General features: G+C 46.5%; 1 protein-coding gene across 2 annotated transcripts in view; it reads right to left on the bottom strand.

Moving 5' to 3' along the window:
• Positions 1-18,955, bottom strand: part of Glt1d1 (glycosyltransferase 1 domain containing 1) — a 71,718-nt gene that overhangs the window by 18,948 nt on the left and 33,815 nt on the right. For both annotated transcript variants that reach the window (XM_005344522.2, XM_026788089.1), the window contains exons 7-8: positions 10,625-10,720; positions 9,754-9,803 (exon numbers count right to left, since the gene is read on the bottom strand). In XM_005344522.2, coding sequence (XP_005344579.1) covers positions 9,754-9,803; positions 10,625-10,720 — 146 coding nt within the window. The remainder of the gene's footprint in view (positions 1-9,753; positions 9,804-10,624; positions 10,721-18,955) is intronic.

The following is an 18,955-nucleotide window of genomic DNA, read 5'->3' as shown; positions in this document are numbered from 1 at the left end:
AAAAAGAAGAAGAAGAAGAAGAAGAAGAAGAAGAAGAAGAGGAGGAGGAGGAGGAGGAGGAGGAGGAGGAAGGAGCAGGGAGCACCTGGATTGTGTGTGCCACCTTCTGTGAGGGTTGAGTCCAGGGACACCTCAGGACGTTAAAGGACAGTGGAGCATTCCTACAGACAGGACAATTTAAGTGCCCCATCCTTCAGAGGAAGGCTTGCTTCCTCAAATGATGCCGATGGAATCTGTCATAAAAGCAATCAAGAGGATGCAGGGGAAAACCTCAATAAGCCTGTGACAAAGTAGTTCATGGAATCAAAGTTTGTTTTTACTGAGGAGCCTTCTCAGAAATGCAGCTTGCAAATTAAGGACACGCCCCCTCCGCCAATGAATGACGAAAATGTGTTTACCCACACGAGTGTAATTTCAGACACAAAGAGAAAGGACTAAATTGGGAGCAACAGAAGTGAATCCAGAAAGCAGGAGCTAGCGCAGGCGTGGTGGTGCACACCTGTGTTACAGCCCTCAGGTGTGGAGGTGGGAGGACAAAAGTTCAAGGTCAGACTGGCTCCGGAGTTCAAGGTCAGTTTGCTTTGAGAGGCTGTAGAGTAGGACGTAGGACAGTCCTCCAGCTTGTTGATGCTCGCCACAAACCCCACACACTGAGACATCTGACAAACTACATCAGGCAGACTGGCCCCTCAGTGTCTCCCGCCTGACCACTAAGACGCTTTTGCAACAATAGAAAAAGCTCTCTCCAGCACAAAATTCTGGAGTCAGCAAGATGAAGATGGCTCAGTGGGTCAAGATGCTTGCCATCAAACCAGACCTGAGTTGGATCTCCAGGACCCATGTGCCCCGTGGCTCATGTACCTCCTCCAAAATAAATATGTAAGTAAATTAAAAAAAAAAAAAAACTAGAGCCCAGGAATGATGACACTCGCCTTTAATTCCAGTACTTGAGAGGTAAAGGCAGGTGGGGGTCTCTTGTGAGAACGAGGCAAACCTGGTCTACATAGTAAGTCATCTAGAGCTACAGAATGAGAGCCAGACTCAGGGAAAAAAAAAGGAAGAAGAAAAAAGAAAGAGGAAAAATAAAAAAGACTTATTTTAGGTGGCGAGATGGCTCAATGGCATCTGCATGCAACACATAAATAAAAATAAAAAGACATTTTTAACTTTTTTTTTTAAATCCTAGATATTGTTTCAAAGACACAGCAAGGGTGTGAACCCAGCTCAGGAACGCAGGGTGCCAGCAGCCCCTCCCAACACTGGCTCCAGCCGGGCTGAGAGGAAAGTAAATCCAATTCCTGTTCTCATTCTGTTCTCATTTACGCGTTGCCAATAGCCATCGTGAATTACAAGCATGCTGGCTGGCAGCAAGCAAACGCCAGGACGGCCACTTCTAATGACAGGTGATAGACTGCCTTCTCCCAGGAACTCGGTTTCACTTTCCTGAGAGAAGTGCTATATGGTGGTACGCCTTGGATCCTTGCGACTGCTCAGATGCTTGCCCAAGATCCCAAAAGGCTGTCCTTGTTAGGGTTGCTGATGTCCCCGGGGCCGCTACATGCCTGGGAATCTGAAGGGCTACATCATATCAAACATGAATGCGTAAGAATTTGTAATTATTCCAAGGAAGATCTGTGCAGAGAGAGGCTCATAGTTATGAACAGCAAATCGCTGCTATTTCGGCTCTTAATAATTAATACTCTGTAGCCATGTAAGCTAGAAGAACATGTGCCAAGTCCTTTACAGATGTTAAATTGGTTCTAGCAACAATGTTACTACCAAACACTTCCACACAGGAGGACTGAGAGAGGTTGTTTAACTTCACCAGGGTCCCAGAGCAGGAAAGCTATTGGACCAGTGTTTCCATCTTGATTGCAAGTCAAGCTCCCTTGGTTCTGCTAGATTTCATCCTAACAAAGTTTGAGGAACAGAGGCTGGAGAGATGGCTCAGTTGGTAAATGATTGCCTTGTAACCATGAAGACCTCAGTTCAATCTCCAAAACCCACATTTTAAAAAGCCAGGTGTCAGGGCTGGAGAGATGGCTTTAGTGGCGAATAGCACTTGTTGCCCTTACAGAAGAATGGGTTCCCAGCATTCATATTGGGTAACACTCAAAACCATCATCTGTAACACCAGTTGCATGGGATCTGGACACTGTCTTCTGGCCCCCATGAACCCCTACACTCAAGTGGTGATTATGTATCTGCACACACACACACACACACACACACACACGTATGTATGTATGCATGTACATATGTATAATAATTTAAACCTTAAAAATCAGGGTATTATAGTGTGTACTCATAATCCTAGCTTGGGGGATAGGGAGTAGAAGATACCTGGCCCTTCCTAAAGAGTCTGCTTAGCCAGATCTGTGAGTCCCAGAACCATGAAAGATTCTGTCTCAAAACAAAAGGTGGGTGGCCCTCCATAGGAATATGCACTAACTCAAGCACACGTGCGGCTGGACACACACACAGAGTAAAGGCCCGTGAAATTCCTGCCACCTTCCTCACTCTTCCCCTTCTGGCCAACCTGTGTCCCAGCCTCCAGGATGCAGTATCTCTGAAATGCTTTTTTTTTAATTTTAAAATTATTTTTATTTATTGTTTTTTTATTCAAAGTGTGCCTTTTATTTTTTATTATTTTTATAAATTTATTTATTTATTAAGGATTTCTGCCTCCTCCCCGCCACCGCCTCCCGTTTCCCTTTTAATCCCCGTTACTACCCAGACTAGAAGCACCACCCCCTCCCCAACTATCCTGCTACCTGCCATGGAGGATCTCCATCTATGATAGCTCTGCCTCTTTCCTCTGCACCTCCATCTCCTTTCCTGGATCCCATGCAGTGACTAGAACATCCCATCCATGAGAACTCCCTTTGCACCTCCCATTCTCGAGGCCTCAGGCTCCAAGTATCCTAAGCAACTAGATCTTACTACAACCCTTGCATGAAACCCTCCTTCTGGGCTGGCCAGATGGCTCAGTGGACAATTGTGCTTGCCACCAAGCACAATGGCTTAAGTTTGATCCCTGAGATCAAGCCATCCTCCCTACCCCAGAAAACTGTCCTTCGACCTCTAGACACGTGCACCATGTCATGTGCATACGTACACACAGATAAAAATCAACAAAAAGCTGCAAGCCTTTCATTCCACATTTCTTTTCATGTTAACGTTGTATGTGGGGGGGGGGTACTTCAGCCAGGTCATCTTTCCATTTTTATGAGCACGCTTTGGCTCTCTTGATGAGCGATTCGGGGGAAAGATGATTTGTCAAGCAAACAAGCCCATGTTCTGAGCCGGCTGAGATGCAAAGCTGGTGCGTAGCTAAGGAGCGAAGAGCAAGCCCTAAGATGAAACTACAATCAGCACTGGCTTTACTTTCCACGTCAGTTCATTTTCAAATCTCTTAGTGAAGCCGAGTGGAACAAAACACGAGATAAAGAGCAAAGGAAGAGGGGATGCTGTTACTTAATGAAATTCTTAAAGAAAAAAAAAACATCGAAAGCAGCAGAGAAAAATTCTCATTTCCTCCTTCTAAGCTTGTTTATTCCCTAACAAAATATATTGTTTCAACTCTCTCGGGCTTAGAGGAAATAATCTTCACAGGAGAAGTTACCGGGCAAAGTCATTAAGCTGTCATGCCCAAAGCAAACGTTCTAGCTTCCAGCGCGCTTATCAAAGAGCCGGGAAAGGTCCCGTACAAGATGCCCTGTGAGCAGGAACTCTTGCTTCTCTCAAACGGGGAAACTGAGAGATCAAAGGAGCATTATTGAAACCCCAAGTGGAGCTCAGAGCACCCTGCAGCTAGAACTGGATCCCGGCAGTCAGAGCAGGAAGGGACCCTTGGTGACAACAACGTACCTTCCCTCCCTGTAGCCATAGGACACTACCCCAAGGACAAGAATGGCTCAAGTTTTCACTCGTAGCGAACTGGGAGGCAGGGACTGCTGTCTCAGTCATTTCTGCTTTGCAGATGGGGAAACTGAGGCACGTGGTTAACTCAAGAGCAGCTAGGTAGCTTTCCCTGAAGTCAATGAGAACCATGACATCCTTCACCATACAGCCACATGGTACCTCAGCAGGAACCCGGCACCCACCTGCTACACATACATACATAATACAGGTCAAACAGTCATATGCATAAGTGAAATAAATCTTGAAAATAAAATGTGTATATGCATAAACAGTTTTGGATTTTGTTGTAGCTGTCCTGTTCAGCCCCCACCTCATCCCGCCTGCCCATGGCTCATCCTCACTTCTCCCCCACTGAATAGGGTCTGATGGGTGGCCTCTCACATGGTGGCCCTGTCCCTATGAAATAGCAGCCTGACACTCTCCTGAGCCCTGGGCCTTGAGCCTGGAACACTAGCCAGGTCTAAGAGGCAAGGTGGAAGGGCCTCTTTTCTCCCCTTGAGTGACATTTATCACCATGGGGCATACAGTGCTCATTTCAAGGCTCTTCAGCATCCCCCGTGATTTCTCCATTGAGCTCGTAAGATGTCCTCTGGCATGCTTTGAGCTGGGAACCTTTTATGGTACTTGTGGCAGGGGCATGTGAATAAATCTACTCAGTATCTTCACCAGAGTCTTCGTCATGATTGGGGCTATGAGGCAGAGGTAGTCACTGCTGAGCGGGGGTCTGCTTCATGGGCCATGATCTAGCCAAGTTGATGCAACTTTGCAAAGAGGCATGGGAGATGACCTAGAAAAGCTAAATAAGTCCGGCAAGCATCCCACTTATACCACAATGCTTATTGAGATGCCAGCTCTGCAGAGAGCAAAGGCAGAAATGGACCAAAAGAAAAGTGCACTCATATCTGGGTCAAGACAGGAAGATTCAGGAGGCTTGGGGGTGGGGTGGGGTGGTATTAATGTATGCTGTAGCCATTGAAACAGGACATTTAATGTGTCCTGACACTTGGCCACTTGGCAAACTCACCTTCTCAGCATGTGAGCCCCTAACACAACAGCAAATACTCCAAGGCAAGTACAAAATGGCTTAAATCTCCTCCTGGTCCAGACTCAGAGAGATGATAAATTGAGCGCTTGACTGTGACCATTTTAGACGTGTGGAGGTTTTGAAATGGTAAAAAATGAGTTTGTAGAGAGAGGTCAGAAAAGAACATCTGAGAAGGACCCAACCTGAGCCAGCCCCGACCCTGGGGAATTTCATCTCAGGAGAAGCTACTGTGCAGGCTTCGAGACGGAGTGCCACTGACTTGCCCCCAACAGATTGGCCTGTGAACAAGTCTGAGGGGTATTTTCTTGGTTGGTGATTGATGTAGGCAGGGTTCAGCCCATTGTGGGTGGTATCACCCCTGGAAAGGTGGGCCTGGGTCATATAAAAAAGCAAATTGAGCAAGCCTGGAGGAGCAAGCCAATAAGCAGTGTTCCTCCATGGCCGCTACTTCAGTTCCTGCCTTCTGGTTCCTATACCATTTGAGTTCCTGCCCTGGCTCCCCTTCGTGATGGACGGTGAGCTGTAAGCCACATGAACCCTTTCCCCATCTAAGTTGATTTTCCTTATGGTGTTTACCACAGGAACAGAAAACAAACTGGGGGGGGGGGGGGGGCGGCGTGTTAGTATCAGAAAGTGGCATCTTGCCATGATGGAGCTGACCGGGCTGTTTTGGGGGAAGATTATGGAAGGATTTGGAAACTTTGGGCTGAAGGGATGTTTGAGTCCTCGGACCTTGGTGGGCGACTGTTGTATAAGGCGGGAGGATAATGCTAAGAGCAACACAGACCTGGCTTACGGGTATCTGAGGGAAGTTTGGGAGTCTCTCAGAGACCCTATCAGGGCCGTTCCTTTATGTGATGTTTTAAGTTGCAAGCCTGGTTTCTGGTTTGCTGGGACTGAAAATTAAGCTGTGATTAATGAGAGACCAGTGCCATTCAGGAGGAATCTTCTAGAAGGTATTTCCTTGGGGCTGGCACACAGAAGCAGTGGTTCAGAAGGCTGCACCTCAAGCTGGCAGTCAAACTTAGTAAGGTGTATGGGGCTGGAGAGATGCCTCAGAGGTTAAGAGCACTGACTCTTCTTCCAAAGGTTCTGAGCTCAATTCCCAGCAACCACATGGTAGCTCACAAACACCTGTAGTGAGATCTGGTGCTGTCTTCTGACCTGCATGTGAGCGAAATATTATATACATAATAAATAAATCTTTAAAAAATTTTTAAAAACTTAGTAAGGTGTGGAAATCCCCTACATGGACCTGGTTTGAGGGTATAGAGGGTGAGAGGACCCTATGGCAGGCAGGGCTGGAGTCCCTTCAGAAAGGTCAGGAGGTCATTGGTGGAGTGATAGTTGCAGCTGTAGTGGAGGCTTCAGGCTTGATGCCATGGGGGCAGAGGTAGAGTCCCTGAAGGGAACCCAGGAAGAAGATAACTGGTCAAGGTGCAGCCTCGATTGCATGGGTGACCCCAGGACTGAGGGGCTCATAGAGAAAAGCTGAATGTTGGCAATGGGAGAGATCACTGGGGAGGGTGAAGCTTTAGTTTCAGGGGTGATGTCAGAATACTAGAGATGCCAGATGATGGGGTGACCACTGGGGACAGTGACGGGTGTGAGGTGAAGCTACCCTGAGCATTGCAGGACAGGCAGTGTGTGCTGCGGTGGCAGAACCAGGGGGCTGGGACTGTCTAAGCCCTTTGGAGCCTGGTTCATGACGGAGTCCCAGATGTTGGACACTGAATGGCTTATACTGTTAGAGTTTGGTTTTGCTTTGGTCTGATTCTAACTATGCCCTGGTTCTCCCCTCTTGAAATAAGAAATGTGTAACTTATTTTGGGTTTTATAGGAAGCCACCGTTAAAAGGCATTGAACTTTTAAAGTGTTGGGAACCTCCTGAAGACCGTGGGACCCCACATGCTATACTGTGTATTAGGTCACTAGACTAACAAGAGGTCTCTTTTCACCTAGGGCTCTGACATGGCTGCACAGATTCTAGCCCTTGACTGTGCGTGCATGTATATATGTATGTATGTATGTATGTGTGTATATTTTAAATTTGGCTGCACACGTAGCACTGTACAACATCTGGAAATTGTTTCTCTCCCATTAAGTGGATCCCTGTGACTGAAATCGAGCCGACAGGCTTAGCAGCAAGCATCCTCACCCGTTTCACCCACGGGGCCATTCTACCAGCCCCTCCCCATCTTGGTTATCTTTAATAGCATCTCTGTCCTCATTCTAGGTGAACACAATTCTTCCCAAAGGCTGTAAGAAAACAGAACAGTTGTGCGTGCTGGGAAGGTCCACAGGACGCTAGAATAAATAAGACAAATGGACGAGGCTCTGAGAAGTTGTATGAAGTGGTCGCTAGATTCTGGGGGCGAGTTTCTAAACCATTGAGTGAAAGTGAGACCGGCTGATTGATGCTATGGAGAATCCGTTTCCTCCTGGATGGAGGTGGGAGGCTTAAGAAAGACACAACAAAGTCATAGAACTTACTGTGCCCCCTGAGGTCTCAGAAGCAGGGAAGCTGTAACCATGGAAGAGGAGACTCTTCAGGGGAACTATCTGGAAGTTGGGCAGGAAGCCCCAGGGATGCATCATCATCACCCAGACTGGGTGGCGTTTTTGGTGTTGTTACTAGCCTTTGAGTCACCCATGGTCCTGCCAGTAACACCAATAATCTCCCTGATTCACCAAGATGGACTGGTGTACGTTGGTTTCCTAGGATGGTGGATACCCTCTCTGTTGGTGTCAGTTAGCAAACACTCCCAGCTGGCTTCTCACCACCTGGCCTAACAAAACAAGGAGATGGAAGAGGTGGCTCACACTGCACAGATGAGAATTCCACTCAGCACCACAGAGGATTGATGCCGTAGCTCTGATAGGCTACTGCTGTGCTATACTATAACTTGAGTGGACCTACGCACGTGGCAAAGAGTCTCAGAGGCTAGAAGCCAGGATCAAGGCATCAGCAGGCTGAGCATTTCATGAGCTGAGCTTGCTGGTTCGTAGGTAGTGGCCTCTTGCTGCGTCCACACCCAACGAAAAAGTCAGGGCAACTCTCCGGGGCTTCTTCTATAAGGGCACTATCACATTAACAAAGGCTTCCTCATTTCCTTAATATAGCCGCCTCCCAGAGACTTCATCTTAGTACATTGCAAGACAGGATTTCAGCAAAGGAGTTTAGAGGGAGAGGTATACAGTGGGAATCCAGGAACAGAAGACAGAGTAGTAATGGCCATGCAGATTTCATCGGGCTAGGAGCTTGGAGTATACTTTGTTTTCCAAAGTGCTTGGGGCAAATGAAAGTCCATAGAGGCCAGTGGCTTGATATGAAGCTGGGTTCCAGAGCAGTTCTACAGTCACAGTTTGAGCAGTTAAAGGGTTCCAAAATACTTTGGACCATACATAGAGTTTGGCCTATATATTTTTAAATAAGTTTCTCTTTATATGAGCCACCCAGTTTTCCCATAAGAATTATCTAATTAGTCTTTGCAACAGTAAATTAGTTTGAAGTAATTGCAATCTTTATAGTAAGTCGGCCATAAAGGTGAACAGCAGCTATAATCTTTAACTTTGATCTGATCTCCTTTCTCTCTCTCTCTCTCTCTCTCTCTCTCTCTCTCTCTCTCTCTCTCACACACACACACACACACACACACACACACACACACACGGTTCTGGGAACTGAATCCAGAGCCTTGCATATACAAGTTTGACAAGTGTTCTACCACTGAGACATGACTCAGGTGATTTTCATTTTTTAAATATTTTTACATATGCATGTTTTGCATGTATGTGTGCATTGCATCACATGCGTGCAATGCCTGAAGAGCCCGGTGAGGGTGTTGGACCCCTTGGAACTGAAGTTACAGGTGGCTGTTAGCCACTTTGTGGGTGCAGGGAACTGAACCCAGGTCCTCTGGAAGAGCAGCCAGTGCTTCTAATGGCTGAGTTATCATTCCACCCCATGGTTTCCTTTTATTTTTAAATGCAAATTATGGGCCAAGGAGATAGCTCAGCAATAGAGGTGCTTACTATCAAGCCTGACACCTGAGTTCAATCCCTGGGACCCACATGGAAGAAAGACTCCCCAAGGCTGCTCTCTGACCTCTACATGTGTGCTGTAGATGAATGGCCATCCCTGCACTTGCCATATTAAACAGTAAAATATGATAAAAAGGCAAACTTAAAGGGAAAAGAGGCCGGGCAATGGTGGCGCACGCCTTTAATCCCAGCACTCGGGAGGCAGAGGCAGGTGGATCTCTGTGAGTTCGAGACCAGCCTGGTCTACAGAGCTAGATCCAGGACAGGCTCCAAAGCCACAGAGAAACCCTGTCTCGAAAAACCAAAAAAAAAATAATAATAATAATAATAAAAATAAATAAATAAATAAATAAATAAATAAATAAATAAATAAATAAATGGAAAAGATACCTAAAGAGAAAAAAATGCCTGGGTATATAGAAGAGGAACATACACTCGTTTTAGAAAATGTATTATAAGTCAGTAGAAGAGAGACTGGAGAGCTGACCCCGCAGTGCGAGGGTGCACTGCCCTTACGGAGAACCTGAGTTCCATTCTGAGCACCCACACTGGGCACCTGACAAGCAAATGCTTTTGAATCCAGGTCTAGGGGATACAATGCCCTCTGTTGGCCCCAGTAGGAACTGAACTCACACACATGCATGCACACGCACGCTCACACATAAGCACACACAAATAAGAAAACAAAATCAGTAGGAAAAAGCAGCCACCAGCTAGGAATTCATAACACACGGACTCACCTCAGGACCTACAATCAGCATGTAAACATTGGGCTCTTCTTGATGCCATTCTTGGGAAGAAAAAGAAAGAAAGAAAAAGACTTTGAATAAAGGACCTGATGTGGCTTCAAGTCACAGCTGAGGAAACAATTCAACTTAACTACAAATTTCTCCACAGCATGCTTTGTGCTCTTAGGTCATTAAGCATTCACCCATGCTAACCAGGATTGATTTCACTTGGTTAGAATGCCCACGTATAGTATTATATGCTTTTATGTGAAATTTGTTTCTTTGGGAGCTGAAGCAATGGCTCAGCAGTTAAAAACATTTGCTACTCTTGCAGAGGATCCACATTTGGTTCCCAACACCCACATGGCAGCTCACTACTGGGGTGGGGCAGAACTCCAGTTCTAGGGTGGGGCGGTCCCACGGCCCTCTGCTGGTATCCACAGGCACTGCACGCACATCATACACACACACAGAAAAATAAGGGGATCTTTATTTTTATATATCTTTAAAATAGTGGTAGAATTTTAAACAAATCTTTTAGCTTTATAATTATTTCCAATTTTTCCGCCATCCTTCATACCTGAAGTTACAAGTCTACACAGAGGTAGTTATCCAATAAATTACCCTTCTGGCTGTTTCCAAAGTGATGATCTAGAAATAGTTCTGCTTATGTGCAAAGAGGGGGGGAAAAAGGAAAAGAAAGAAAAGTGGTCCCACCAGACAAGATGGCTAGCAGTGTGATGCCAACAATTCACTTAGGAATCTCAAGCAGGAGGACTGGGCACTCATGGCCAGCTGGAGCCATCCAGAAAGAACACAAGACCAAGCAAGGCGTATCTCTATCCACAAATCCACACGACAAGGGAGACACTGGACCACATACCTGAGAACGCGTCTACCAAGTACAGAGGGTCCTTCACGGGCCTGAGTCCACATATTACCAGGAACACGTACAGGTTGTCTGCATTTTGGTCAATCTCTGCAACGTAAGAGAAGGGGCCACTTCAGTGGGGGTGGGGGATACAGCTACGCTGCAGTAGTGACATCACTGTGGCCTGCAGACCAGAGGTCCCCATGTTGGCCTTCTGACCCCTTGCATGTCCTCTGACTACCTTGCCACACATGAGCTTCTCCAAGCATAGATAAACCCGAGTTTCACTCTGCCTGTGAAAATGCAAGGTCTCTGCCCTAGAGAGGGAGGGATGGGGCCTAGGAGAGCTGCCCCAGCCACGAGTGATAGGAGTGAGCAGTCCCAGGAAGGACATGGGCACAGTTCTAGTTGAGAAAAGTGTGAGTTCCTTGACACAGCTAGAAAAGTGGCTTCTGGGTGAGCATACTCACGAATTCACAGATGCACGCCAGGTATGAGCATATGTCCCCTGGAATAGGAAACACACACATCCGTCTTGTCGTCCTGTTGTTTTTTCTGTATGTGCCAGTTGGATTTGTCAACTGTACCTCAGAAAACTGCAACCGTTCTAAAAGTAGACGTATGTTTGCAGAGAAGTTTCTTTTTTTTTCTTTCTCGTTTGTTTCTGTTTTGTTTCTCATGTGTAGAGTATGAGATAGTGTCTCCTATAATAGTCCCGGCAGGCCACAAGCTTGTTATGTAGCTGAGGAGGACCTTGAACTTCTGATCCTCCTGATTCCACCTCTTAAGTTTAGGACTACAGCCATATACCACCACACCCAGTTTATGCTGGGATCAACCCCAGGCCTTCCAGCATGTTAGACAAGCACTCTACCAATGGAGCTATCTGTATAGCTTTGAAAAAAACAGAGAGGGAAAGGAGCTGGGGAGATGACTCAGCAGTTAAGAGCACTGATTGCTCTTGCAGAGGACCCAGGTCCAGTTCCTAGCACCCACATGGTAGCTCACAAAGCTCACAACCATCTGTAACTTCAGTTCAAAGGGATGTGGTGCTCTGGTGCCTCCTTCTGGCCTCCATAGGTACTGCATGAATGTAGTGCATAGACATACATAAGGGCAAAAGAGCCACTCATATGAATAACAACAACAGCAATAATAATAATACAAAGAAGGCCTAGGAGTGCCAAATCTGTTATGTAGGACCATCAGTGAGCATCACTCTTGGTGCTTCTCATGACAAGTGAAGCTGACTTCCTCACCCCTGACCTCTAGATAGGGTGTGATCCTTCCTGGCCAACAAAATGCAGGAATATGTCCATATGTGTGTGACCTTTGGACCTTGGCTGTGAGAGGCCTTATCACTCCCTGGACATCTGGCCATACCACTTTTTTGGGGGGAAAAAAGACTTGATAAAGAGACTCATTTTGGTAGAGTGAGGTCCCAGCCCAGAAGTGAAACTGGGTATCAGACACACATGAGCAAGGAGGGGACAGCACTGATGGGCCCGGAGCAGACAGAGGCTGCCCAGCAGACATAGACCACAACAGTTTACATCTACAAAAATCAAAGGGCCATAGTTGTTTGAGACCAGGAGATATTGAGGTATTTTATGGCAACTGGAAGATAATTGATTTGATGGCAACTATTAATAGACTCAGCAGAAAAAGCTGGTCTAAAATATCAGGGTTTGTAGCCTTTGTAATTGGCCATAAAACCACACACGTGCAAGGCTGTCTTCCCGAGGATGGGCATTTGGCAATTTCCGTTTCATGCAAACCATTTTCTGAACTCACCTGAGTCTTAAGAATGAAAATGGTGTATGTGTCATACATGTAGCTCAGTGCAGGAGGGACATGGTCAGCAAAGAGAATAACGAGAATGACTCTGGACAGACTCACACTGACAGGGAAGACTCCAAGCCCTATCTTAGAAAAGTGTTAAAAGCGATTCTGGGGGCTGGGCAGGCAGCTCAGGGGTAGTATGCTTGCCTTGCACACCTGAGCACCTTTTGATAACAGCACTACACTCACACTCACCCCACACTTACACACACACACACACACACACACACACACACATATACACACACGCATTCTAAGCCAGGTGAGATGGCACATGCCTTCAATCCTAGTAAGAAGTAGCCTAAACCAGAAGGATAATGTCAAGTTTGAGGTCAGTGTAGGCTATACATTGAGTTCAAGATGGGATGTTCTATCAGGAACTCACCAAGGCCAGCTGGCCTGGGTCTGAAAAAGCATGGGATAAAAGCAGACTCACTGAAGCGGACAATGAGGACTACTGAGAACTCAAGAACAATGGCAATGGGTTTTTGATCCTACTGCATATACTGGCTTTGGGGGAGCCTAGGCAGTTTGGATGCTCACCTTACTAGACCTGGATGGAGGTGGGCGGTCCTTGGACTTCCCACAGGGCAGGGAACCCTGATTGCTCTTCAAGCTGACAAGGGAGGGGGACTTGATTGGGGGAGGAAGAGGGAAATGGGAGGCGGTGGCGGGGAGGAGGCAGAAATCTTTAATAAATAAATAAATAAAACTATTCAATTAATTGGCCAAATAAAAAAAAAAAAAGAACCAGCATGGGCTACAGAGCAAAAGAGAGAGAGAAATGAAGAAAGAATGAACATATGAAAGAAGGAAAATTCAGAAAGAAGGAATATGATCAAGAAACTTCATATGTTGGGGCCGGAGAGATGGCATGATGGTTAAGAGTGCTTATAGCTCTTGCACAGGACCCGAGTTTAGTTTAGCGCTCATGAGGCCACTTGTTAGTGTCTGCAACTCCAGCTCCAGAAGAGCCGGTGCCCCCTGCTGGCCTTCTCAAGCATTCCACCCAACTACATGTATCCACACACAGATTTACATGCATAAATAAAAACAAAATAAAATCTTAAAAAAAATAAAAGATGGCCAGAGAGTGGTGGTACAAGCCTTTAATCTCAGCATTGGAGAGGCAGAGGCAGGTGGAGCTCCGTGAGTTCGAGGCCGGTCTAGTCTACAAAGCGACTTCCAGGACAGCCAGAACTGTTACACTGTCTCAACAAACCAAAATAAAAAAATAATAAAACATTATGTATCAAAATATCATAATGTATAATGTCATATGCATACATACATTTTATACATAATTAATATATTGTCTAAAAAGTTACTACAGTCTCTGAATTTAATTTCAATTCAATATCACTAAGTTATGTTGAGGGTTTTATGCCCCCCCCCAAACTCTGAATTTCCTAACTAATCTTAGCGGATAAACCTTAGTGAGTGCACGTTTGACTAAAGTCTGAGCCAGAAACTACGGAGTGTGGACGCAAGGTCGGAGAATTGGAATTCAGGCACCGGAATCCAAGGTCAGGAGTCAAGCGATTGCCTTTAATAAATGATAAGCTATTCTCCTTAATAAAATCTAAGGGGAGGAAGGGTCAGGATAAGAAGGCAGCCCAAGCCTTGATTCCCCATGTAGAGCTGCTAATGTGTGCCTGAGCCTCAGACTGAAAGTCTGCTTGCAGCCAGAGATCAAAAGTGCCTTCCAAAAATGTGCTTATTAATTTCAAAGGAAATATAATTCTGTACATGGGAAAAACAAGGGGGAGGCTCCCTAGCTAAAGGAGAGGTCTCAGTCCAACACACAGGACCTGTGTATTCACACACACACACACACACGACCTACATGTACCACACTGCCACATAGATGCATATACAGCATGTATACATACACAGGAGTTTATATATTCAACAGGACAAGCCATCCAGCTCCAGAGTGAAACATGACTCCAATCTGCTCACACCCTTGATGGAGAGATGTGTTCAAATCCATGGGAGGAAGAAGAAGGAAAGGCAGCCAGTGGGAGAGCCATGAGGACCCCCGGGATGGGAAAGTGGTCTCATTGAACTAGGAGAAAATTATAAATAGGTATGCCAAACGCTGCACCAAGATGACATTCTGGGAGCTCACATAATTGTTTGGGGAGACCTGGCACCTGGTAAACACCTGTGTGACACAGGTGCTGAGGACACTCCCATGGGTCACCTGCTTGAACACCCACCCTTTGGCCCAGCTGAGAGGTCGTGGGGAAACCTAGCCTTGTACCATCTGGGACCTGGATGGCTTGGAACAACGGCCCTGGGAAGAAGCTGGACAGTGAACCTCATCCCTGATTTCCACAGGATGTTGCCTGTAAGTTATAGGAAGATATGAACCATATTGCAGCTGAGAACCCATGATGCCTGTGTGTCACGTGCAGTGCTTGCTTACAATGGCGAACATACTGTGGGGGGCTGGAGAGACCCCAGTGGTGAAGGGAAATGGATGCTCCTACGGAGGACAGGGGGTCAGTTCCCACCACCCATATAGCAGCTGACAACCACCTGAAACTCCACTTCCAGTGGATCTGATGCTCTCCTCTGGCCTCTGCGGGCACCAGGCATGCACATGGTACCATATCCACACAAAGAATACGTACACACATAAATAAAAATCAATTTAAAAAAACTTAAAAGTACACACACACACACTTCAGAATTCAGGTGGATGATGATAGAATTCCTCGTCCTTGAAACAGCCTTCCTACAAGGCCACAGATCATCTTGCTGGACCTTGCTTGACCATCTGTTGGGAGAGCCGGTGTCACCTGAGCAGGCAAGTCTGGGAGGCAGGGACTTCAGGAAGGAAATGTGAGCTATGCCATGCAATTCTTTCTGCTTTTTGTCCCCTTCCGGAAGGAGTCTGCCCCCAACTGTGTGCACCAATAAACAGTCCTGTCCATTGAAAGGTTAGAATCCTGTCTCCTTCTGGCTCCTGTCTCTTTCAGCTGCCTCAGTAACCTAATAGATGGAACTACAGAACAATTAGTAGGGGTTTGTCTAGCTTGGAGGAAGCCCTGCACCCACTCACCGGCAGGGTATAAACCAGGTATGACAATACTTACCCACAAGGCTAGCACTCCTAGCAATGTAAGGCCATCCTGGGCTATATAAGACCCTGTCTCAAAAATAAGTTATTTAAATGAAAATAAATAAAATAAAAAAATGTATACTTCAGACTGACTATGGGCAAGGTGCCTTGATGTTTGCTATTCAGCAAAGTGCACACCCCCCAACTCTCTAAATTGATTTTGAGCCTCCTGCCCCAGAAGACCCTGGAGGGAGCCGGAGTTAATCCTATATCCGTTGCGCCTCTCAAATCTTTTTCCTGGGCTGGAGATTAAATGTAATGAGAATTCAGGAAACTAAATTAGAGAATGACAGACGAGGGCATTCCATGCCTGCTCTTCTTCTGGAAATAAAAAGGGGGAAGGGGAAGGGAGGAAGAAAGAAAATTCAGAGAAGAACCTGGCATGTCCTGCCCACAGAGAGAAAGCTCATTTTCAGACAGATGAACACTCAAAAAAAAAAAAAAAAAAAAAAAAAAAAAAAACGGAACCACAGAACCAAGGACTGGAGTCCAGCACTCTTGGAAGTGTACTCTGTCTAGTGTGGAGGTTCTCAACTTGTGGGTCACGACCCCTTTGGCAAGCCTCTATCTCCAAAAGTATTTACATTACATTACAGTAGCAAAAATGACAGTTATAAAGTATGATCAGAAACGATTTTAAGGTTGGGGGAACACCACAGCATGAGGAACTGTCTTAAAAGATTGTAGCATTAGGAAGATTGGGAGTCACTGGTCTAGTGAGTGACCTGGCGGGCACCCTCCAGCCCTTGGTGGCTTTAAGGGAAAGTGTTGTGGTTTGTCCTTAGCTTTTAAAAGGAAACAGAAAGAGATGGGCCTGCCGAGGCTCGGGGAAAGCAGGTGCTACCTAAAGCTCAAATGACTTTCATTCGCTGTTTATGTTGGAGCTGTGGCTCCAGCCTGCTCACGTCCTCCCACACTGGGTTAGGCAGAGGGCAGGTGTGAACCCAGCCCTGGCATGTACGCAGGTGTGCGTGTATTTAACATAGCTCAGGGGCCAGCGGAATGGTATTTTTAGCTTTGAAACAAAATACGCCTTTTTATTTTCTTCTTCTCGGTGGTCTAGCATCCATTTCCAGTGACAGACGAAAGCCGGGGCTGTCTGATGCCACGTGAGAACAGCTGGGAGAGCCAAATGCCAGTTGCTGCGGCTTCCTGTCCCCCATGTCAACACTTTTTTAATCATTGGCTTTGTTTCTCAAGGCAGGATCTGGCGTAGCCCTAGCCAGTCTGGAATGAGCTGTCTAGCGCAGGCTAGGCTTGAGTTTTTGAGGAACCTCCTGCCCTTGCTTCTGGAGGGGTGAGATTATGGGTGCGGGCCACGGTACCCTGCCTTGGCACCTCTCCTATCCCTTAACTGTAAGTGTGAGAAGGGTGGTGTGCTGACGGAAGTGTAGATTTTAGAAAAAGTATCTTGATTCACGGCTGCATGAAGAATGGAGATCCAGGAGCACCATCATCCCATAGCAAAACCAAGTGGGTTTTCTTGGAAATGGACAGGGAGTGGCTTTAGGATGTTAGGGTCTCCATCGCGTAGAAAAACAAACAGGGTTGGAGGGATGGTAGGAGGAGAGTGAGCCATGGTGGCACACAGGCGGTGGTGGCGCACGCCTTTAATCCCAGCACTCGGGAGGCAGAGACAGGTGAACCTCTGTGAGTTCGAGGCCAGCCTGGCTACAAGAGCTAGTTCCAGGACAGCTAGGATTGTTACACAGAGAAGCCCTGTCTCAAAAAACAAAAACAAGAACAACAACAACAACAAAAAAAAAAGCATCAGATATACAGGTGGTACATGCCTTTGATTCCGGCACTTGGGATGCAGAGACAGGTGGATCTCTGTGAGGTTAAGGCCAGCCTAGTCTACAGAACGACTTCCAGGACAACCAGGGCTGTTACACAGAGAAACTGTCTCAAACAAACAAACAAACAAACAAACAAAAACTAGTATCAGATGTCTAAGGAGCAAGCTATAAACTTCGGTAACTTACCAACATAGATGGTCGTGTGAGGTCCTGCTCTACCTGCCCACCCTCCATACCCAAACAACTAGAAGAACTTAGAGGGCATTTGATCACTAAGAGCCAATCCAAATCTTCTACATCTTCTGTTCTCATCGTCTGAGGCACAAAGAAGAAGTAGGGCCCGATCTCGGGTCACACAAACTCCAGAATCCCAGTGAGACAGAGCAGGGCTAATAGGCCAGTCATCCCCCAAGACCAAACTCAACAGAGACAGCCAATTGTACAAATGGGGGCTCACACCTGATTGTAAAGCCCGCAGAAGAATTCTAATGGCTCCTCTGATTTACTGTATTCCTCCTGCAATCAGCTACCCCAGCCACAGCCAGAGTTTCCTTGAACCCATTGATTCCAAACAGACAGGATTTCCAACTCTTCACATTGAGATGGGACAGCAGCCAAGTCAGCCTATGGGGAAAATGCCTCCAGTGGAGTGTTTTAAAACTCCTGCCTGTTCTGTTGCTCACTCAACTGCAAGCCCAACCATCAGCCCTGAGACTAGGGGGTTTGATGAAATGCCGTTTGGAGTTCGGGAATTATGGGTCTCAGTTATGCCCCGTCGTGTCCTATAATATATCGAAACTGAAATAACCTTAAGGCAGGCAATTTAAAGCCTCCCCCCCTGTCCTGAAGAATTGTACCCACATGCTGACATGAAGAAGCAATGGGGTCTCAGGGGTTCATTTGTAACGCCGAGAACAGCCACGCTGCTGTCATGGGGATTGATGAACGTGCTACAGAAATTTTTTCTAATAAAATGCTTGGGATTTTTCTTTTCAAGTGAAACTAAGGCTGACGTGCAATCTGTGGTGGTTTTAGGTGAGGCTTTTGGAGAGGAAATGGGATTGGAGCATCCTTACATCAGCTGCGGATGGGGAGCTGGTTTCAAATTTTGAGTCTTGGAAGTTTGTAGTAAAGCCTATAACTTCAGCTTTCCCCTCCAGGACCCCACAGTTTAAACCCTGTAAACATTACTAAATATAGGGCTGGGGAGATGGTTCAGTCAGTAAAGAATGGACTTGCAAATGAGGACCTACCTGTGTTTCATCCCCAGAACCCTTTTTTAAAAAAACAAGGTGCCAGGCATATGGATGTACACTTTTAATCCCAGTGCTGGGGAGATGGAGGCAGGAGGATTCCTGGGACTCACTGGCCAGTCATCTTGCACTACTGGAGGAGCTCTAGGTCAGTGAGAGATACTGTCTCTAACAACGAGGTGGATGGCTCCTAAGGATGACCTGAGGTTGCGCTCTGGCCTTCACACGTACCCAAGTGCACACATCTGAATGACCATCTCACATACCCAAGTGCACACATCTAAGTGACCATCACACATACCCAAGTGCACACATCTGA

This window comes from Microtus ochrogaster, chromosome 2 (assembly GCF_000317375.1).
Source record: "Microtus ochrogaster isolate Prairie Vole_2 chromosome 2, MicOch1.0, whole genome shotgun sequence".
Lineage (NCBI taxonomy): Eukaryota > Metazoa > Chordata > Mammalia > Rodentia > Cricetidae > Microtus > Microtus ochrogaster.
Note: the sequence above shows the minus strand (reverse complement) of the source record. Positions and strands in the feature narration are given on the sequence as shown.